This window comes from Brachycentrus maculatus, unplaced genomic scaffold (genome assembly GCF_059751285.1).
Source record: "Brachycentrus maculatus isolate JH-2025_06_01 unplaced genomic scaffold, ASM5975128v1 h1tg000085l, whole genome shotgun sequence".
Lineage (NCBI taxonomy): Eukaryota > Metazoa > Arthropoda > Insecta > Trichoptera > Brachycentridae > Brachycentrus > Brachycentrus maculatus.
This window is the reverse complement of record NW_028280839.1, coordinates 853532-878192: the sequence shown is the minus strand read 5'-3', so window position 1 is coordinate 878192 and position 24661 is coordinate 853532. Positions and strand designations below refer to the sequence as shown.

General features: G+C 34.3%; 1 protein-coding gene across 5 annotated transcripts; it reads left to right on the top strand.

Annotated features, from left to right (window-relative positions):
* The first annotated feature begins 1008 nt into the window (after positions 1-1008).
* Positions 1009-23263, top strand: Cpsf6 (cleavage and polyadenylation specificity factor subunit 6). 5 transcript variants are annotated; one of them, XM_088257599.1, is made up of 13 exons: positions 1009-1110; positions 1343-1552; positions 2583-2798; positions 5322-5448; positions 5894-6267; positions 6721-6909; positions 8601-8763; positions 9776-9951; positions 10693-10881; positions 11807-12000; positions 17211-17258; positions 18898-18987; positions 20593-23263. In XM_088257599.1, exons 1-13 carry the CDS (start codon positions 1039-1041, stop codon positions 20789-20791), a joined length of 2247 nt encoding a protein of 748 aa, XP_088113725.1. In that variant the 5' UTR covers positions 1009-1038; the 3' UTR covers positions 20792-23263. The 5 variants fall into 5 exon arrangements, with proteins under 5 accessions (XP_088113725.1, XP_088113728.1, XP_088113730.1 ...); XM_088257601.1 differs by having other exon boundaries at positions 1040-1113; XM_088257602.1 differs by lacking the exon at positions 17211-17258.
* The last annotated feature ends 1398 nt before the right edge of the window (positions 23264-24661 follow it).

Sequence of the window (24661 nt, the reverse complement as noted above, 5' to 3'; positions counted from 1 at the left end):
AAAAATACACTGCACCATGTACAAGAACTATGCTTACCCACCCACGCTAAAACAATATCTCTGTCGAATATTATTATTGATTCACTTTGAGTCAATAATAATATTAAACAGATTAAAATTTATATGTTTTCTTATACATTATCCAAATATCTCAATTAAATTTGTTGTATTTTTCATATCTAAATATTATTGTTTCTTTTTTATCCATATGGCGGCGTCCTAATCATATATAGGGTACCGCATGGGATCAACGAAATGTTAACTTGAGCTTCCTTGGCTTTTCCAAAATTAAGACCACTTTTTCTAGTTTTACTTCAATATAAAAAATATTATCATCAATAAAAGAAGTTTGTTTAAATACATATTTGTAAAGAGAATGCCAACCACTCAATAAACATATTACGGAAATGGATACCTGCAGATTTGGCAATACAATAAAGAATATCCATTCTTAAAAGGACAGCTAAATGTATAAGTTTAATAATAATCAGTTCTATTTGAAATTACAACATTTAGAATTCGTAAGTTTTTGTCAAACAGTTGATAGGGCATATAAAGGGCACGAGGGTAAGAATTTTGATAACGAAGACAGAAACACAACTTCAAGTGGTTATGATTAATATTTTTTATAGTTTATACATTTTAATATTTTTACCCTCCCCTCCCATTCCCATCAAACTAACGAAAGATAAATTTTCTTCAAATTACCCCATTCTATTTTTTTTATTTCATTGTTACATTAAAGCAAAGCAAGTTACAATAATTTTTACTGTCCACATTTTAATGTGGATCAAGTAGTTCTATTATATATTTTCCTAATATTAGTTAATTATTATTGTTGTTTTTTTTCGTTTTGCTTCTTTATCTATTTTCTCTTATATCCTATATTTGTTGGTATTACAATGTATGTATTTTGTTTGTTAGAGCTAATATCAATCGTAAACCAGTGGAGAAAAAAAAGTTGGTTAAATTTGTTCTAGTCGTACGTATGTAGATGTTTTCGTTTGATTGTTTCTCGTTCTAGGCTCGTGTGCTCGCATGTTGTTGAAAATGGCGGACGGCGTAGATATAGATTTATACGCCGACGATGTAAAAACTGACTTTGCACAGGTAGTATGTATTCCTTTTCTTATTATTTATGTTATTTCATTAGATGATATACTTTCCCGCATAAATTTATTGTCGTACCTGTAAATAACAATCGCAAATTGCTTTTAAACGTTGTTATAATTGGCACTCCAAACCACCGCAAATTTGACACGCTCGCCGGACGGAGTAAAATATCATAATATAACAACTTTTTGTTTCTTACATGTATTCAATAGTTTTGGGTGTGTTTTAGGATGAATTTGGAGGTGAAGACGTCGACCTATACGACGATGTGATTGTTAAAATTGAAGACGGGGATATGGCGCAGCACCAACCGGCCCCACAACATCGGCCTTCCGAGGAAACAAATGGCGGAGGAAATTATCATAATAATAATTCTGGACACGGCCATCACGGACACGTCGGAAGGAGGCATCAATTATACGTAGGAAACCTTACATGGGTATGTAACGAAATATTTATAAAATACTGTCATACTTGATTAACTTGGGATGCGGTTCTATTGGCGGCAAGATTCTCATTTCCGCATTACTTTGCTATCCCAAATTTTTAAAATTGTACTTTATATATATATATATATATATATATATATATATATATATATATATATATATATATATATATATATATATATATATATATATATATATATATATATATATATATATATATATATATATATATATACTTACATACATACATACATACATACATACATACATACATACATACATACATACATACATACATACATACATACATACATACATACATACATACATACATACATACATACATACATACATACATACATACATACATACAAGCACGTTGCGAAGCAACCTCCTGGCTCGACCACCAAAATACACTGGCGTCATTGTCGATATATCGACGGGCCGTGCTTTTGGCAAAGTAAACCAGAGTTAAAAATTGATTCTCAGCACTCTAACGGCTAAATTAACATTGCATCAATTGGACGCAGCGTCCTATGCACCGCTAGATGCAGATAAGGATCAGGGAAGTCAGCCAGGCGGACAGACCCATAATATAATAATAATTTGGGTCATTTGTATAGCGCCGTAAAATATTACCTCAAGGGCGCTTATAAAGACATGGGTAATAATAATAATAGGATGATGATGATAATGATATACAAAACATAAATGGATTAAAACGTCAAGTCTGGAGCGGGGAAAAGATAAGCGGACAAATTAAAACGCCTTTCTCTTGATCCCATGGGCTGGAGAATGGCCAAGGTGTTGGGCAGGACGCCTTCGACGTTGAGCGATGGTCGTCACGTCCATACCCGGTACATCTCTTAATATATATGAACCAATTTAGAAACCTTGTTCTTGAATCACTAGAACTTCACTAGAGACATCTATTGGTGAGATGTAAAGAAAGATGTTTCTTTACATCTCTCTTAATATAATTGATATTAGTTTGCTAACAATAAGATTACATTTTTTCAGTGGACAACGGATCAAGACATGTCCAATATAATGGTTGACATAGGAATAAATGACTTCATCGATGTTAAGTTTTTTGAAAACCGAGCCAACGGGCAATCCAAAGGATTCTGCGTTGTATCACTAGGGTCGGAACATTCCTTGAGATTATGTTTAGAAAGACTACCAAAGAGGGAATTGCACGGGCAGGTACCGATAGTCACACTTCCTACCAAACAGGTTTGTAACATTTTTATATTCATCTTAATTCGTGTCATTTCAGTACATTGGAACCTCTCATAACGAGCACCTCTCACTATGAGTAATTCGCATAACGAGTGATTCGCATAACGAGTAATTCACATAGTGAGTAATTCGCATAGTGAGTAATTCGCATAGTGAGTAATTCGCATAGTGAGTAATTCGCATAGTGATTAATTCGCATAGTGAGTAATTCGCATAGTGAGTAATTCGCATAGTGAGTAATTCGCATAGTGAGTAATTCGCATAGTGAGTAATTCGCATAGTGAGTAATTCGCATAGTGAGTAATTCGCATAGTGAGTAATTCGCATAGTGAGTAATTCGCATAGTGAGTAATTCGCATAGTGAGTAATTCGCATAGTGAGTAATTCGCATAGTGAGTAATTCGCATAGTGAGTAATTCGCATAGTGAGTAATTCGCATAGTGAGTAATTCGCATAGTGAGTAATTCGCATAACGAGCAAAATAAGCGTTAAAAAGTTGCATAACGAGTTACAGAGAAAAGGCAAGTCCCCTTTTCACGACATTCACTTGTGAGACGGAACTTACGCGCTAGTGAAAACAAAAAATGTTCAGCTTAACTAGTAAGATTCTGGAAGTGAATTATGCTCATTATTAGAGGTTCCACTATAAAGGGTCCGCCAAATAACTTTTTTTTTTTGAAAATGGGGCGCAAAACATCGAGTGTAGCTTCGGCTGTGTGGCACGTAGCGCCGTCCTGTTGAAACCAAATGTTGCCAATATCCTCCTCTTCAATTTTTGTGAACAAAAATCCGTTCAACATGGCCCGATAACGATCGCCATTGACTAACGGCCACTCCTTGCTCATTTTCAAAGAAAAATGGCCCAATTATGCCTCTGGACCAAAATCCGCACCAAACAGTGACTCGTTTTGGGTGTACCGGCTTTTCAATGTATGCGTGCGGGTTTTCTGTGCCCCAAATACGACAATTTTGCTTGTTTACATACCCGCCAAGATCAAAATGAGCTTCATCCGAAAAGATGATTTTTTTGGCAAAATCGGCATCTTCTGTAAGTCGAATGTCGCAATATTTCCCAGCGTTGTTCAAGCGTATACACAACCATATTCGCTCAGCGGAAGGATAAAACTAATTATCTGTCAAATCAGACATGAGCTAAGTGTTACCATTCACGAAATAAGCACTAGTTGAAAAAAAAAACTTTAGATGGCGGACCCTATATTTTTTTATCCATCTAAATAAAAGTATAAATTTTAGTTTTTTAAAAAATCCGCCTCCGTAGTGTTAATGGTCAGCACGCTCGGCTACCGTTCTGAAGGTCCCGGGTTCGATTCCCAAGGGGGGTAAAATAAATATAAGTGATTTTTTCACTGTAATATTTATTCAATATTACCATGGACCGGTACCTGAAGCGGAGGGCTGATAACCTTTCCTTTATGTGTAAACGATCAAGATAACACTACGTTAATATGACACAGTGCCCTATGCACCATTGGGGTGCGGATAAGGGTTTTATTATTTTATTATTAAAAAATCTAGAATCCCCTTAAGTTATTAACCGATAGCTTTGAAATTTTGCCACAATGAAGAATAATTGATGGAATGGACAGATTTTATAAACATTTTGATTGATAATAGCATTTCTGAATAAATTTTCTCCATTTTCCTGTACAAGTTTGCATAATCTCATTTAATTTTTTTTTTAATTAAACACTTGAATATACCACTTAAATGAGTTTTATTTAAATATACAATTAGTTTCGAAAACTTACAGATGTTTTCATCTTCTGGTAAAAATTAAAACTATCGAACAAAAAATATTTAGAGGTATATATAGGTTAATAGATATAGGGAAGGGAGAAGAAAACATCTGTAAGTTTTCGAAACTAATCGTATAAATAAATAAAACTCATTAAAGTGGTATATTCAAGTGTTTAATTTTTTTTAAATAATCAACATGTCATTCCATAAAGTTAATTCCGAATCAATAACTCAAGTCACTTTGTGGTAAAATGTATCCATTTTTAAGTTATGTTTTACTTAGTAAATACCACTATTTCAGAAATAGTGGTATTTACTCGTTAAAATGGGTACTAGTGGGAAAAGAAGCAGAGGAAGACCGAGAAAAACATGGCACGATCAGGTATGCCAAATACTTGAAAGTGGTCAGGTTAGGAGTCGTAACAATCGGCGGGTATGTATGAGGAGATGCATGAACGTGGAAGAGGCGAAGAATGTTCGCAAGGACAGAGTGGTGTGGCGCTCTATTCTCTCTGCCTACCCCTGCGGAGAAGCAACGTTATGGTTAGTTAGTCAGTTAGTTAGTTACTCATTAAAACCCCATATACATATTGAAGAATTATTAATGCATTATGGGAGAAAATAGACATTTAGATGATCATATATTACCATCATTTCAGTCTTGCCTCTAATTTCAAATATGTATATATATAAATCATATTTTAGACACCCAGAAATTATCACACAATTTTATTTATGCGTCTATTTTTTTTCCACCAGGCACTTAATCAATTTGAGAGCCAATCCAAGACTCGACCGGCACCCCCCAACCCCAACAATGGAGGAGGTATGAGAAGCGGCCCCCACCAAGGGGGCCCCCCTGGACCCCCACACCAACATCATCCTGGTAAGATATCTTCTTCATGAGCCCTCTGTCCTCCACTGCTGGATATAGGCCTCTTCTGTATCCTTCCATTTCCTTCCGTCGGTTGCTATATTATAGTATCATAGTTTTTAAAATCCTCATCCGATAAGAATGAATAAGAATTTCAATGGGTAAGGAGTTCTTCAAAACAAATATCATTTCCGTCAATCACTAATGGTGTCATGGTCATCCATCTTTTAACCCTTACTGGTCCAATGTCGAATCTCCTTCGACATCGATTTTTTCCTCTTAGGTCTTATGTCGGATGTTATTTGACATTTTTTTAATCATTAGTATTATTTATTTAAATTCCAAGCTTACATTTTTGTCACTCGTATCTATTACAACAGTATGTGGAGCAGAGGACAACTGATGTCTGTATCTACAAATTGACCATGCAATTTTTTATGGATTGAATTTTTTTTAGATCACTTTTACGGTCCCAACAATGGAATGGGCCCTGGCAGTGGAATGGGACCTAGTGGAATGGGTCCTGGAGGCATGGGCCCAGGCGGCATGGGTCCAGGTGGCATGGGCCCAGGTGGGATGGGCCCCGGTGGCATGGGACCTGGTGGCATGGGACCTGGCGGCATGGGTCCCGGAGGCATGGGGCCGGGTAACATGGGGCCGGGAGGCATGGGTCCCGGTGGCATGGGACCGGGTGGCATGGGACCCGGTGGTATGGGACCCGGCGGAGGCAACATGGGGCCCGGTGGACAGAGAATGATGATGCCTCCTCCGCACCAACAAAATATGAGGGGACCTCCCCCACACCATCAACAACAGAGAATGCCCATGCAGGTTAGTATTTTTTTTTTTTTTAAAGTTGGATTTTATAACCATTTTACATTTTTCTAAGAGTTTACTTTCACTAGCGTTGTTGAGAGTACTTCAATTACAAAAACATATTGTTAATCTAGATTTTTGGTGCTGAGCCCACTATACCCTCCGATTGCTATATATGTATAATTTATAATACATAAGTAGTTAAAAACAACTTCAAAAATTTATTTCAAATTAATTAATATGAATAACTTAGTATAGTTCTCCCAAAGAAATATAGCCGTGTGGAACAAATACTTTTTTTATTTTTTTATTAGAAGTATAAAATTGAATATACAATAAAAACAATAAACATATTTTTGCAGGCAATTATATCCCTTCTATGTTACAGCAATTTGATCAGAACCATCAAACTTTGTATGCTAAATGATAAAATAATATTTAAATTAATAAAAATAAAATAAATTACAGGGCCCGCCTATGCAGGGTGGTGGCGCCCCCCGCTTCCAGCCACCTCCGCAACAGTGGGGCGGCCCCCCTCGCCCTGGCGGACCTCCCGGGGGCCCCCCGCGTCAACCCTCGCCCCAGGGCCCCCCAACTGGCCCCCACCACCCTATGCAGAGACCCCCTGACCAGCACCACCCACAAGGACCCCCTTACGTGAGATTCTTGAATAAAAAATTTTCAAATGAATAATAATAACTTAAGATATTTTTTCCCCCTGTATAGTGCAGTGGTTAGCGCGTTAGGCTACCATGCTGGAGGTCCCGGGTAAGATTCTCAAGAGGGTCAAAATAAATATTAGTGATTTTTCTGTCTAATATTTATTTAATATCACCCTGGACTTGTACCTGAAGCGCAAGGTTGGTCCGTTTCCTTCGTGCATTTAACAAGATAACACTGCTTCTATATTATTCGATGCCCTATCACCATTGCACATATGCACCACCGTTGGGTGCTGATAAGGGTTAGATGAAGACAAATAGTAAGTCAATTCCAATATACATAATCGGATTTAAATATGTCCTAAGCGAGGAAAGGATGTAAACAATTGCAATTTCTGTAAAAAAAAAAAAATTATCGTAAAAAATTTTGTAAGATAATAAAACAATGTTTAAAACTAAAAATTCTGATTTCATTAATTGATTCGGTAGTCGCTTTGTAGTGATATCCATTTTGAATTAAAATTTTACTTGGTATGTGCCCGTTGAAATTTTAATTAAAATAATAAAAGAGAAAATGCAGCCGTCACTCTAATTTATTTATTTTAGGTGCATATATAAATGTTTATACATTTTATTTATTATATGTATTACGGCTCTTTAGGCATAGCCTGTGTCGAGCCGATATACTTACATGTTAATACAATAAAGATTTTTTTTCAATTACTAGAATTTATGCATTACAAGATACAATAACAAATTGCAATAAAAAAGTTGTACAATAAAATAATCACAATATTAATTGAGAGGAATACTACAAATTTGATTACAAGTGAGATACTTAAAATAGAAAACTTCTTGACAGGTGTATGATGTTCAAAGCCACATTTTATGTGATCGCAAAGATTAAAAAAATAGCAGAAACATAGATTGATAATTCTTCTGTAGTCTCTTCTCAATCCTGTGGATTGGTCTGCAGCAACAAATGACACCTCCTTCGCCATTCCGGTCTATTATGCTATATAACCCTCTTCAGCTCCTCATACGTTGGTTTAGGGCACCCTCATGCCCTGGAGAGAATAAATACTCTCTAAAGGCGGGAGAGCTCTCATGGCCAATGGTATAGGATGTGGAATGCAAGGGGAAACTACCATATTAAAGACCAAGCAACAGCAATGGATGATGAACCATAAAGTAAAACACTTTCCTTATCATTCATTGTTTACTTTGTGTAATACTACTTTTATAAACACTTATTCGTGACTACCGGTTTCGGAAAATTGTTTCATTATCAGGTCATTAAAATAAAATTATTACGATTTGACATTTGTATAAAAATACAATTCTGAAAGAGAGAAAGAAGACAAATGAATCTCAACGGGAATGTTTTTAAAAGTGGACTCCAAGTTAAATATAGTTAGTTATTTATTATTCTTTCTCTCTTTCAAAAGTTTATTTTTATACAAATGTTATAAATAAATACAAACGAATAAGTATATTTATAAAAGTGGTATTATTACCATACCACAAAGTTATCAATGCTTTTAATATACAAAATACATAAAGCAAAATTATCCAGATGTAAAACAGTCCCCCATTCGGATTCGGAGTGGGGCTACTTGGGGGGAGATTCCGAGTCCGAAAGAGACAATGCAATGTATAATAATCGTGCCTTATTATTATTTCCAGTTCCCGAACGGGCCGGGCGGGCGGGGCCCGGAGGTGCGCGGCCGAGGGCCCGAGTGGGCGGGCCCCCGGCCCCCCCCGCAGCAGCAGGTCCCCCCGCACCACTTCCCACCGCAGCAGCCGCCCCCCGGCAGCGCCCGGGGGCCCCCTCAACATGTGCCACCTGGTAAGTGATACCCACCAAAATGCTAAACTGGAGAAGGCTGCTTTGTTTCCTATGACCTCACCCGACTGTAGTGCCTTACTCTTAAACACAAAATTTAGTAAGCGGCCGGAGCCACACGTATCTCCACGCTCGCCAGTTTACCAGTCCAGGGAACCGTACTGGAGGTACCGGGTTCGATGCCCAGTGTGGGGTCAAATGAATATAAGTGATTTTTTCACTCTAATATTTATTCAATATTACCCTGGACTGGTACCAGAAGCGGAGGGCTGATCCTTCATGTGTTAACGATCAATATAACACCCCATTTATATGATGCAGTAACCTATGCACCATCCGATGCGGATGAGGGTTTGAAGAAGCTAAGACACACTTGAATTTCGGGGGCAATTTTGTGAAGAAAAAAATGCTCCTTATATTCCGTAAAATACGGTACGTAATATCGTTACTTAAACTCCACAATCAAAATCGTGTAGCAGCAATGCAACTTACGACACATATAATAAAATGTAACAAAACTAAAACCAGTTATTGAACTACAATAGAGTCTGTATTATCCGACCTAAACCGGCCGCGGCAGGGTCGGATAAGCGAAAAGGTTGGATAACATGAAATGTCAGAAAATGAAATGAAAACGATATTGAAAATGTGTCAATTTCATTTCCACGTCTAAAACTTTTCTATTATGAAAATATTAATATTATAAAAATATGTACATGTAACGTAACTGAATGTAACGAACTTAAACATCAAAATGCACTTACAGCAAAGTAATAAGATAAAATAAATAATGTTTTACATGAGTGAATATAGTGCGTGCAGTCGGGTTAAGGAAAGGGGCATTGCCCCGGTAGGTCGGATAACTCGGAAGGTCGGATAAACGAGACAACTGTATATATTTTTTACATCTCAACATAGATGATGAAGAATATGGAATTCTGGGCATTTACAGGGTTGACAAGTTGTTTTTACTTATTTATTTATTTAACCGTTTTTCTCTCTCTCTGTCTCCCAGGTGTGGTAGGAGGCCAGCCCGCCCCGCACGTTAATCCCGCCTTCTTCGGGGGAGCGGCCGGAGTGGGCGGTGCCGCAGCCGCTGTCGGGGTGGCCGCCCCGCAGCAGGTGCCGCCCTCGTCACAGCTCGCCCCCCAGCCTTATCACAGACCGCCGCAGCAATACCAAAGACCTCCGGTGAGTTTTCTTCAATATTCTGTAAAAACTTTACACATTGTTTGCCGGTAGTTTTTTCATCAATCCCCAGCCTAATTTTACTCAGACTGTCTGCAGCCCGACCCTCAGTAAACTAATCACAAGTAACCGCAAAGCCAATTCCCATCTGTACAATGTTTTTTGGCAACTCTCGCACTCTAACAGAAGTAAGCAAATAGAACGCTTTTAAGCGTCTCCTGCTCTCTACCAACAGTATGTAAAAGATGCTTTTAACCGTTTCCCGCAAATAATGTGTTAATATTTAAGAGTATTTATTATTAGATTTAAATTATAAAGTTTCACCTTCATATACATCAACATTAATGTACCCAGATTTTACATGTCCCATGAATACGTAACCCTGTATTCCCCTTTTTTTTAATACGGAATTTTGACTTTTCAGAGAAAAATATTTAAAAATAATAGTTATAATACGAAAATATTTACTTTACTTTATTCCGTATTTTTTTTGACATTCTGCCCATGGGACTGTTATACCTACAAATAAATCAGGTAAACAAACCCTTTACTTCTGTCTAAATAAGATACATGCTAATATATATTCAATTAAAAATTTAAAAGCCGCATGGTTGAATTTCGTATGACATTTGTATAACTTAGTGCCAAAAAGTCATCCTCGGCAGGCATTTTTTTGCTTTTTTTATCAAGCGCTAATATTCATTAGTTATGCTATTTGAATAAAACTGATGTATTTCCTTGCAGGGTGCATATGAAGGACGCGTTGACGCTCCCCCGCTAATGTCGGAGCAGGAGTTCGAGGAGGTGATGGGGCGCAACCGTACCGTGTCAAGCAGCGCCATCGCGCGTGCCGTGTCTGACGCGGCGGCAGGCGAATATGCCAGCGCTATTGAGACCCTCGTCACCGCCATCTCACTCATAAAGCAGAGCAAGGTAAGAGTTATAGTTGGAATATGAAAGGCTGGGCATTTACAGGGCTTACGACCGTCATTGTCTTCATCTATGTTGAGATGTCAAAAATAATGTAAAAAATAACTCCTAAATGGAGATAATTCAGAAGTAATTGGACACTCAAAATGTTGTAAAAAATAATCTTATTAAAAATTACAAAATTCTGGTCCCTCGAATGATGGATCAGGAATCAGAATTTTTGTCATACAAAGCATTTGATAATTCTAAAATATTTTGTCCAATATTATCAAAATACAAGAACCAGAATTGAAATCACAAATTTCAATAATTTTTAACCGCGAGAAATGTGCACTATCATTTTGTGTATTCGTATATTATTTTAAAAATCATATACTACATAAATGATTATAAAAAAAAAAAATATATAACATATAATGATTATGACATAAATGATTATATACTAAATAAAAGATTATATACTAAATAAAAGTATTCTACATAAATCATTTTGTTACCATACCGGTACTATTGCTCCATCTCCGTGGTATAATGATTAGCGTGTTTAGCTACCGCGCTGGAGGTCCCGGGTTCGATTCCGAGGGAGGGAGGGAGTGAAAATTAATATTAGTGATTTACATTCCTATATTTATTTAATATTACCCTGGTCTGGTCCCAGGAGTGATCACCTTGCATATATGTAAGTAATATGATGCAGTGCCCTATGCACCACTGGGTGCAGATAAGTGTTAGAATAAGAACAATTACTCCACATGTTTAATTTGATAATTACTCATTCAAAATTATAAATATTTTTGGAGTTATGGTCCTATCAATTTTGAATTAACGATCTTTCAATGTAATACAATATCCGCCTGGGCAGGAACTGAATGCTTTTCTGAAGAAACGCGAGGGCATCGCTAATAGCGCTAATGTAATGTGTGTGCAGGTTGCCAACGACGACCGCTGCAAGATCCTGATCTCGTCGCTGCAGGACACGCTGCACGGCGTGGAGACCAAGAGCTATGGGTCGGCCTCGCGCCGCGAGCGCTCCCGTTCCCGGGACCGCGTGCACCGCCGCACTGCGCGCCGCGACCGCTCCGCCTCGCGCTACCGCTCGCGCGAGCGGGAGGACAGAGACAGGTGAGGCGCTCCCCATCCAACCCCGAGTTCCGCTAATGAAACACATCAAGCGCAAATTGTTTAACACTCTCCTTATCATTCATCGTTCACTTTGTGTAAAACCACTTACCTCTTTGAGGCATGGGGGAGTGTCCCAACCTTTTGTTGATTAAAACTGCATGGTGGATCTTTTTTTATTACGAAAATTTAAAATTGCTACCGTAGAACAGGGCTACTTGAACTTTGATGTGTTACTTGAGCCTAGTACAAAAAAAAATATTTAGATCTGTATTTGGTCTACAATAATGAATGTATCGACACGATTTATTGTTTCCCTGACAGATGACACTTACTGTCACAATACGTTCATTATTGTAGACCAAATACAGATTTTTTTTTTGTACTGGGCTCAAGTAACATCAAAGTTCAAGTAGCCCCGTTCTACGGTACTGGAACAGAGATTTAAATTTAATCCCATCCATTGCAACTAGTTAATAATTTCACCAACAGTTAATAATTTCATTAATTTTTTTTTAGATTTATTTCTTTATGAATTAAAATAAACAAAAATTATTAAAATTTATAAAAATAGAATTTCTGTGCAAGATAGTTTTTTTTATTTGCTGAATTCTATGCCTCAAAGAGTTAAAAACACTACTTCTTGACTGTCATTTTCGGAATGATCATTCCATTATCGGGTCAAATGTAGACTAAATTTTGACCTGTTATTTTTTGTTTCGGCATTCACGTTGTGGTAATAGATGATTGAATTATAAATAAAACACTTGTTTTTTAGCACTTGAGTATTATATTTTAACGACTAGTTTCGGAAGCTACGGATGCTTTCATCTACGTTTGAGTTTATATTCAAACCCGTGGATGGAAGCATCTGTGGCTTCCGAAACTAATCGTTAAAATATAATACTGAAGTGGTTAAAAAGAAGTATTTTATTTATAATTTAATGTTTGATTTGATGATGGAATAAATATAACATGAAGTTGTGTTTTTAAGTGGTATTACACAAAGTGACCGATGAACGATAAGGAGAGTGTTATATTACCTTACCATAAAGTAAACAATGCTTTTAATCTACAAAACACAAATAATTTTCCTCTTTTCACCTCCTTTCTCCTACCTGCAGCTTGGCTGTCCAAACTTAAAACACAGTAAGGGACATTTTTTTGCATTTTTGGACTAAGTAGTCCAAAAATGCAACAAAAAAAAAATTTAAATGTCCCTTATTTAAGTTTGGACAATCGAGCTTGTATTCAATGCATTGTCTCATTTAAATTATTGACTTTCGTAAGGTGCAATGAAATTCAAAGTGCATTTAATATACACTGATTTTACTTACTGCATTTGTTATTTTGTCAACTAAAAACACCAAACATTACCGCATGTATAAGAAATAAGTGAAATTAAGAAATAAATACATTAGAAATTTTAACATTACATGATATATGTATGTATCAGAATTCCTCCAAAAATTCAAAACTCTTTTTAAATTCGAAAATTTCTTTTAGCATTGAAAGAACTTTAAATTTATCAATGAGTGCCCCCTTTCTTTTCCCCAAACATCATGCGCACTAATTCTAATGGGCGATGGCCAAATTATCTTGTCCACCATTTTGTAAATTTTAAAGGAAATCAACTAAACGCACTGTCAGTATTTACAAAAATAATATAGTATTTTAGTAAATGTACAGTATTAAAAATTTAAAGGACCAACATTCAGACCCAAAATTTCATGTTTGAAGTAGATAATTTTGAGACAAAAAATTCACCCGTTTTCATAAATAAACCAATGTGCCGCATTCTTTCCAAAGTAATTTGTATTTTTTTGTTAACAAATATTTTTTCAATATTTGATTTACTCTTTTCTCATAATTTAATTTCCAACTGTGGGCGAAATATTTACTTGCATTTTTATAAAGTATTACTGAACACAAGATTTTTTAATTACGGCAAAATTATTTTTTTGTTGTAATGAAAGAACTTTTACTGTATATTAAATAAGTATAATAATGTCTATCTTACATTGTCGGGTTAAAATATTTAAACATGTATATGTAGTATTTTTTTTCCAAAATGATAATAACAAGAAGCTGGCCAACCCATTTATATCCAATTCATCCATTAAATATTTATTATTTCTTATATAAACATCTGTACCTTGGGTTTTTTCACTAACACGTTCTTATGGTTGTAATTTTTTTATGCTTTGTGTGATGCTCATGTTCCATATGCATGCGATTTCTCAAAATCATGAAAATATAAAAACACAAATAAGCACATTATTTATTTTTATGTTTTAAATGTTTCAATAAAAGGCCCATAATATGCTTGTTTCATTATCAGAACTCAAATTAAAATAAATTTATTTTAGTGAATTTTGCCAGCTTTATATGTTATATCATACAACCATTGCTAACCACAAAATTGCAAATGCCCTGTGTTTGTCCTCTGTCTTATTAAAATAATATGCTGTGATGGAAAATGGAATTTATGGGTAGTTTAACACCGTAAAAGCTCACTAATATGAATTTTGACAAAATTAAATAATAATAATAAATTTCAGGTGATTCTTATATAAATCATTTATTTAAATTTGCCAACTGAAAATTGGAGAAAAATTGTAACCTATAATTAAAATTGATGTTATGAAGAGCGTAAATCACAGGTTCCCAAACTTTTTTAATCCCTATCAAAATTTCTTGTCAAAGGGGAAAATAAAATCGCCACAATGTCCCATTATAGAAAGAGGAAAGGAATAAAAATTGATATCTTACTTCTTAGCACTTCTATCCGTCTCTTTGGGCTTCTTATGCCCTATAAAAGTCTTCTAGAACGCCCACAAGGGGGCGTTATTGTCCACTTTGAGAATTACTGGCGTAAACAATCATGAAAAAATAAATCGTATTCAGGATTTTTGTATTACTTTTTAAATTGCAAATTTAAATTACTGATTTTCTTATTCATCAACAACACTAAAAACTTTCAAAACATTGCCACCAGTTTGTGTACGGAAAATAAAACAAACAAGTATTGGTGCCTTCAATTTAAATTAACGAGTTTTTACTGTTACCATCAAATATTCATTTTCCATCCATTTCCTCCATCAAGATGGCAGTAATAATATTGTCAAAATCTTACCAAGATATCTGAATGATTATGTATTTACAATACATGCCCCAAAGTCCGATATAAGGGGTGGAGTTAAAGGTACAATAAAACATTTTCATTTTATCAACTCAACTCACATTTCCTGATGAGGGTCACCAACAATAAAACCAGAGTAAGGAACTTTATCATAATTGGCGCATTGATTGAGTTAAAATTTGTCACTGCTTTCGAAGTTAACTTAACTTTCTCAATTTTGAGTATTTTTTACTCTATGAAATACTAAATTTAAACGCAATACTCTATATCAATTATTCTTGGGGCCAGTCTTATTTTCATATTCTGCCGTCTTCATGTTTGACCAACGCACTGTGCATACTAAACTCAATGATTGCACCATTATTTTAAATTGTAGGTGATAAGTGTACGCTAATAAGTATATAGGATAAGTGTCAATAGTGTCTCTAACCTAATTGTCAAATATGAAGACAAGATTAGTATAAAAGGGGGTTAGTGTAGAAGTAGAAAACTCAATTATTCAGAGAGTGCAGAAAGAAACAAATATAAATGAAGAAAAAAAAATCCCGGACAAATACATCACATGAACATTTTTGAGTGAGAAGTTCAGTACAACCTACAATTGTAATAAGAACAATTGTAAGAATCCGGCTAAATGAACATTTTTATTATATGGTAAAAAAACCTCTCAAAATGTACAAATTATCAACGGTTGTACATGTCGCTCATTCCTTCCAATAATGTCATATATCAAAAATCGTAAATTTTCAGTTGTGCATGTTTTCGGAATGCACAGAAAATGTACTATATCCCAGCAAAAGTGGCATATTTTTAACTTAACATTTACCCGCTACAGGGCAGAAAGTGTTGTTTTTGCATTTTGAAGAAAAGTTATTGTTTAATTATTTTTTTGAATATACCAAATATTTTTGAAATGGAGAAAAAACATTCAGGTTTTACCTAAAAAGATCTGTTGCACAGTAAAAAGTTCAATAAGTGGTTTGATATTTATTTTAAATACATTTCATTATATTTTTAAACTTTAAAAACGATCTCCTGAAAAATCAAGTTGTTTGATATATGATGTTGTTGAAAGGAGTGAGCGATGTGTCCACCATGCGAATGTTTACCTACAAAAGTAACAACAGCTTATATGTAGATCGTATAACTAATATGTATTGTGAATAACATAACATCATTCCATTTCGATAAATATGGATCAAAATTTTTAAACTAGCTTGACTCATTTGTCACACGCGATAATCCTAGATTCTTTGTGACTTAATTCAAAAAGAATTTCAATTCAAACAAGAAGAAAAAAATTGTTTTAGTTTGATGATTTATTTACGAATAATAATTTTTAAATAAAGTAAAAAACACTCCAACGTCGAATAACCACAAACTCACTTCTCTGAATATTTTATATCCCGGGGACGATTATCGGGAGGGTCAAAATAAATATATTTGATTTTTCACTTAATATTGATTTAATATTACTCTAGATCGGTACCTAAATCGCAGGACTGATCACCTTTTCTTTACATAATGTCAGTGTGATTCAGTACCCTATGGGCGTTTGTCCACTACACGGGATTTAACCGTCCGGCAGTCCGGCTTTAAAAATGAAAACGACTACGACAGTTTAGCGTGATCGAATTTACGCGCAACGTGTTCACGCACCGATCGAGAGCTCCGATCCGAAGAAAGATGGACAAAAGCACAAGCCAATCTTCATTTTAAAACGCTAACTGACGTGCCGGACGGTAAAATTACACGGAATATCGGGTAGTGGACAAGCGCCCTATGTGTAATTAGTTGGGAGTAAGGGGTGAAATAAGTATGTTTGAAAATGTTCAGTATTTTATACAAATCATTTCATTATTAGGCATATCGTAGACTAATTTTTCGACTAATGTTCCGTGCCTTGATTAATTATTGATCATAACAATAGGAATGTCATCATTAATATTAATTGAATCCTTACGAAACTGGGGTGGTGCAGCTTGGGAGAGCTAGGTACGACTTTCTGGCAGGGTGGATAAAATGGTAGTCTAGACACTAGTCTGTACTGACTGTGATATTGCCTTTGCAGATACAGGGAACGTTCGAGAGAACGCGACCGGGAGCGCGATCGGGATGCGTGAGTATTTCCCATTTACCAACGTAACGCCCCAACGGGTATGTGAGTTGATAAATCAGACGCTTCCACCCTTCTACAAATGCATTACCAATCAATCCAAAATGTTGTGCTGCATTTCTAAAAGTGTTCCTTCTTATGCGTGAATTGCATCTAAATCATTACGTTATGTGTTTTTTTTATATTTTGTTTTATGTTTTAACATATTTTGGTAATAGCTTTTGTTTGGGTATTCCAACAAAAATATACATGGTACAAAAGGAATGGAAAGATGTCTACATTTATTTTGAATAGTAAATTCTAATTTAAATAGGAAAAAAAACTATTTTTCACATACAAACTATTTTTAAAACAAGAAAAACAAAATTATGAAAGTAATTTGTGTTTTTTGCTTTGAAGAAGACAAGCAGTGAATGAAGTAATTCTTTTTTTAAATCTCAATTTTATTTTAAATTTTGAACCAAACATTTTTTTTTAATTTCAAACTTTTTCAAATTATCAAAGGAAAATATGGAAAATTCCTTGAAGTAGCTGAAATTGTAATATTTTTCAAATTATTGGTTATTTTAAATAACTAACTAATCACATCTGTGAAATAACTTACATAGACTCATATAAATGACTACACTGTTAAAACTATTATCATGTATTTCAGCATTTACATGTGTCATCCGAATTGATCCATCGTTTGTTAAAAAAAAATAGAATGAACAGTATTAAAATCTATTATTTTTAATTTAAGCTAATAATGTATGCTACAATTCAGCCCAAAACATCTGAAGTGTATAATGATGAGTCATATATATATGTAATCTGAAATTTAAGAAATTAACCATTCAGGAATCAATTTCTGATTGTACCGTGTATGTTTTTTTTTGCATTCTGTATTATAATTTTTATAAATATGTATATTTAGTATGAAGTGATGTTATTTTTAGATAATGCAACAAAATAAATCATTATTTTTGTAAAACTGACAATGCACTCTTGATCTTTCCTTTTTTATTTTATTTATATTTTTGTATAGACTTTACAATTAACAAAAAATTAATTGTTGCATCTTCTAGTTCTGGTAGTAAAAATCCGGCATTTTGAGTCAAAGATATACAAATATAATGAATAATATTCAGGCCCATAGTGGATCATTGTAACCAATGTTTTTTTTTTTAAATAATTTATGAAAAAAATCCATCCCACATCCTAAACATGCATTTTTTTTTCTCTTTTCTTTAATTTGACTTATTTTTTAAAATGTGTGAAAAGGGTCAATTTTACTATGCACTTTTGGGAAAATTCAAAGATTTTTTCATAAATAATTTTCAAAAATCATTCATTTATATGGCCTTCAAACATGGTGTATTAACCCACAAAATTCTTAAAATTGCAAGTATCATATTTGATAATTTGTAAACAAACTATACATTTGGTGCCATGAAAATGCTTTATTTTTTGCTTATGATTAAATTTGTCAGTATTAAATACGTAACACATATATCAAACACTGTAAAATGTGGGATTAATTTGCATGAACGCTCCTGTAAATATTATTTTTTAAACAATTAAATTGTACATAGGTTTTAGTTAGCCCGACGGGAAATTTTTTCCAGTACACTTGTTAACGTTGCCTTTTCTTCTCTTCCAGGTACTACCGCGATAGTTATCGTGAGAGGGAAAGGTCGCGTTCTAGGGGGGATCGTACTGATCACTATAGGGGCCATAGTCGGGAAGAAAGGTACACTATTTACTTGTCTCTTTGCATACAAGTTACAATATCTTTACAGTATTCAAATCTTTGTATAAAAATACTCCATTTGACCCCGCGATGGGTTCCCACCAAGATCCTTATTGATATCTCGACAGATGAACAAGTGTCGAGTAGAATGATGAATATTTTTCTGCCAAAAACAAGCTGTAAGCTATGTATTAATTTGAAATCAAACACAGATTTCTTAAGTCTACTAAGTTGTATTTTATTAACAAAAACACATAAAAAATTAATCTTGTGACAATTTTTTCGCCTTGTTAGGGCATTATCAAACGAATGTCTGGCACATTCGTTTGATAATGCCCTTACAAGGCGAAACATTTGTCACAATATAATTTTTTTATGTGTTTTTGTTAATAAAATACAACTTAGTAGACTCAAAAAGTCTGTGTTTGATTTAAAATTAATACATAAATTAAAATGGAGTTCTACAAATTAATCGCCAAATCAATAAATAAGCTGTAAGCTCTTTATATGTCTAATATTCCAAAATTTGTCTCTGTTGAGATATCAGTAAGGATGTACACAAATTTTACGGCATTGTTCATTTCATTTGGTAAAATATTTGTGTTCTTCTATACACGAATATTTCAATTCAATACTACTCTTCTATGGGAATCAATTTGTGGCTGAACCAAGTCAGGGTTGAACGTAGAAACACTGACCCAAAGTCCAGAGTTAGGCCACTATCAGATTAATCTAGCCCGCTTGAACAGGGGGATCGAAATCCCCCGTTTATGAATATTAATTGGATAACTTTAGTTTTACAGGAGCTACTTACTCCATATTTTTTATAAATTTTCCCTTTTTTATTTTTATAATTTCAAATCGTTCAATGTTTCAAAATATTGTTTTTGATAAAACACACTATTTACTAAGCCACAAGTTAAGTACTCATATATCAACACGTAATTTTTTGTCTGCTAGCGACATGCTATTCTTTCACTCCAATACCAATAAATGTGGTACTACCACAGGAAGAGTGCGAGACAATTAGATTACTCCGCTTTCGTTTGATCCCATTTCCGGCCTCTCGTTTTTCGAATGGCCGCATATGTCGCCGCGTGGCGCTGCGCCTGGGAGAGCGTGGAATCTGAAGCTATAATCATGGCGAGTTACGTGCTACGATATATGATCTCAATACAAATATGAACTGTGGTCTTTTTTTTAACAAAAGAAAGAGAAATATGTGTGTTTTTATTATTTACACTAATATTTCAATTTCATACTATTTCTGTGAGCCTAAGTGGCTCATTACTAGAAATAGGTATCAAATTGTGGCGGAGTAGGTTTGAACCGAGAAACTCTGACTTGAGAGTCTGCAACACTAACCAACACTACTATGTATTTTGGTATCCCGTTTCGGATTTCATGCAATTTTTGGATAATCAGTACGGGAGTGCTTCAAATATAAGATTTTTAGAATATCTATGCTTTTTACATATATTTTCTTTCCGAAAGTATGCTATAGCGAGTAAAATATTGAAACAAGTTGATGAAATAGCCAAATAGCCACTCAACAGAACATGGAGTCGATGAAATAGCCACTCAATTTTTTTTTTATTTGCGCAGGGCCCGCAAGTCGCCGGCTGAGGCGGGCGCGGGCGACCCGGCGGCCATCTCCGAGTCGGCGGCCAAGTCCCGCTCGGGCGTCTCCTCGGGCGGCGGACTCGGCTACTACGACGAGCGCTACCGGGACCGTGGCGCGGCCCGCGAGCGCGACCCCCCGCCGGAGAGGGAGCGCGACCGCGAACACCGCTCCCGCCACTAGCCCCCACCTCCACTGCCGCACCGTCCCATAGTGCGTCTCCAGCCCTAGTGATGTTCGCGGTTGTAACCTGAGTGAGCATGCGGAAAAATTGGCCATTACCTGTATTCCATCAAAACAATCAAATCATGATTTCTCCCGAAATTAGAGCGCCTGTGCACTACATGGAAATTTATTGTCTGGCAATCCGATTAGCATGAAAAAACGGATGATGATGCTTGTGCACTTGTCCATCTTTCTCCGGATCGGTGCGCTCAATCGGTGCGCAATCACTTATCTACTAAACTGTTGTAGTCGCTTTTATTTGAAAAAATCGAACTGCCGCTCAGGATTCCATCTTAAAAATTCTAAGTAATATTTTAAGATAAAGATTCAATTTGTTTGATTACATTTTCAAAGACAATTGACAAAAAGTACAGTTGAAAGTGTCTACCTAACTGCAATAATTATAATGTAAATTGTTTATGACTATTTGTTTCATTCCCTTGGGATCTTACAGAATGTAAGTTATTAAGATATACACGAATCATAAAAAATATACTATTGTTTTGATGCTAATATAGTCATCCTTAATTTTAACTAATTTTAATGGTTGATTATGGTGATTATTTTGACAAAATGGCCCCTTGCCAACATCTTTTCAATTTGTAGAGTTTAAAAATAATTTTTACTAAGCAGGAGTCAGAATTTAAAACATATTTTGTGTATGGTCGATTTTTCAGTATGCTCACAATATCGTAAATTTGTACACACCCATACCTTGCCTTACAGAAGAGATGTGTTATTGAAGCATTGTGTGTGTATATTCAATCATTTTTATGCATATAAAAATTTATTCTAATCTCTAAATATATACACATTATGTAATAAAATTATGTACTTTTATGGACGGTTCCATATTGGTATTTGAATGGAAAATAGAATTTGCTCAGGAAGTACACATGCAAAGTTTTCCATTTGCTTTAAACCTGTTTATAGTAATCAATTAAAAAATACTTTTAGCTATATAAATCCCTCAGTCGTTTTATAATTGAATTCTGTAAAACAAGGATGGGTGTATACAAATGTCAGTGAACATACAAGTGAGACTTCAAGTGCTTTGAGTGAAAATTTATCCCAACATTTCTGTGTTTTTTTTTACAATTACAAATTTTCCGATACATTTTTAAGTACACCAGTAATCCCACATGTTGACGGTGTGTGACAATCCTCTTCATTCTATGTTTCTGCTAAAACTTGACTGTATCGATTGACCTTTTCTCCTTTGACCGAGAGTCCTCGCACTTTTCACTGACTACACCATGGAGTAACGTTATCCGTGCAGTATTCTCATGTGTATCTTATATTTTGACCCGATACAAACTTTAATTTGTGTACTGGATTTACCGAATGCGGCAATGTCGTTTTCGCTGCACTATCTTGAAAATGATTTATTTTTACTTAACTGTCAAGATTATTACGCAAGTCTGTAACGTAACTCTTCTTATGCTTATCGTTTACGGGACATACTAGTTGTCGGCTTTGTTTTATTCAAATAGTAGTTTTTAATTCCATTTGGTAATCATTAAGATGTTACATGTATAAGTATACAAAAATTAGATGTTGAAGTACATATACAATGTAACTGTTAGATTTAGCCAACCACTGTGGGCTTTTTGTATAATCTTAAGGAAAATGTTCAGGTGTCGGAAGCCATCGCTGGAGTCGCCGCGAGGAAGAAAGAAGATTACACTTTTCTGATTGTATTTTCCTTTTTATTTTATGTATTTAGAAAGTAAAGTTATAAAAATTTCAAAATATCAATGTATTTTACTACTGTATTTTCTAGAACTCTATTTTATTTGTCATTTCCTCATTTATTTGTATTCTTTGTGCTCCACAATATCCTTTTATTTACATTCTGCCTGTATAACGATGTAATATTGCGAGTTAATGTGAGACAATAATTGGTATATGTTCTTCAAAATAGGTTTTTGTAAGGATTGCAGTTTGGAGATAGAGTGTATGGTTCTCGTTCAAGTGGAAGCTACTATTTTATTACTACAAATGTTACGGTGACTTTTCCCAATCCCAGAATGTGACCTTACATTTTCTAAATAAAATGTACAGGAAAATGAACTTTCAAGGGACCAATGTTAGTACTTAAAAATGTCATATTCCCGTATGATTTGTTTTGTGATTTTACTTATACAGTATGGCGCACAACACTAAAAATTATTGCTCAAAATAAACTTATGAATTTATCTACAATCTACAACACATGGTTGAAACATTATTATTGTTACTATTGACATTTTGTATTACGAATTAAGAAGTTGCTATATTATTTGTTATTTGATGACTTTTGCGTAAACAGAAACGGTACTAACTAATTAGGTTCTTATGGTGTTTGAACATTTTTGTTTTTTTGGCAAAAACTTATCATAGTTCAAACGTAAAATGGTAAACAAATATGTTAGACTGATTTTTACATAAAAAAAATATGAAGAAAATTGATCCTGTAATATCTTCTTTTTAAAAGAAATATATATAATTTAGCTTTTAAACGGATGATACTATTTTATTTAGTATCCATCTCAAGGAAAGTTAACTTAATTTCTTTCTTATAAAGAAAGAAAATAAATCACAAATTAGTGAAAATTTGTATTCTATTGTTTAGCTCAAAGAAATGCATAGAGAAACCTTTATAATTTAAGAGTCAAATTTATTTTATTACTTGAAACATTTGTATTAAAATTATTCAATATTATTAAATTAAAGTGTAACAAAAAAATAACATTTATGGGTCGTATTCATAGAGTACAGTAAAAACTCATTAATTTTTAATAAATTTTAAATAGTAATAAAAAATCAAATTAGGAAAAATGAAGAAAAAAACGTTCGTTTGAAACATTGTCACATTGTTATGCGATATGACGATGTTTAAAAAAAATTGTATTTGTTGTTAACAAAAGCAGTAATGAATTGATAATTTAAATCAATTGAAAAATATGAAAGAAAAAAAATAATTCAACGTCTATTTTTTTATAACCTTAATGAGTTACTAAATATTTTCAATTCAAAAAGATTTGAATAACAAAAATTTAGTAAGTATTTTTTAAACTGTGACCAAAGTAAAATAAGCTTTCGAATTAACGAGCTTTTACTGTATATATTTTATATAATGACATTAAAAATATATGGAAGTATGACCTTTTAAAGTTCAAAGTATTGTTGCTCATATTGTATGCATTCATTTGTTTGCAAATACGACATTCAGACATCGCATTCTGATATCAATTTTAAAGAATGCTGTCATGATTTCACATTGTGTAACCATGATTATCCCCATTCCATAAGTACCTAAAACCAAATTGTTTTGTTGATGTTTTTTTGTAGAAAGATAATATTTCCACTAACAGTTTTTTTTTGTTCAAATTGTGGCAGTGCCTTATTCAACCTAATTTTATTTAAGATTTGGAATCGTCCTTTTTCTACTGTCTGGAACAGTCTTATTTGTCTATCTTACATCTATAATAACTAAAGTATCTAAAACGGAGTCATTCTGTATATTGTACTATTTGTCAGTCTACGCAAATCACTTAGTAGTATAACAAATGGTGAGTTGCATTGGAAATGTTTTAAATCAAGTTTTCTGATTACTTTATTTTCGTTATGATGATATTCCCACTGAGAATTGTTATAATATGGTCCAATTTCAGTCAGATTTGGACAGTAAAGCATAATTTTTGTGTTACTCATTTTTACATTTTTCTGCTTCTCACCGAAAATCTCTATTATCGTATCATATCATGTCTCTCGCTTTAATATCCCCTATAATTATTCATACCCGTCTTTACACTGTCAGAATCATGAAATGTGTAAAAATGAGAT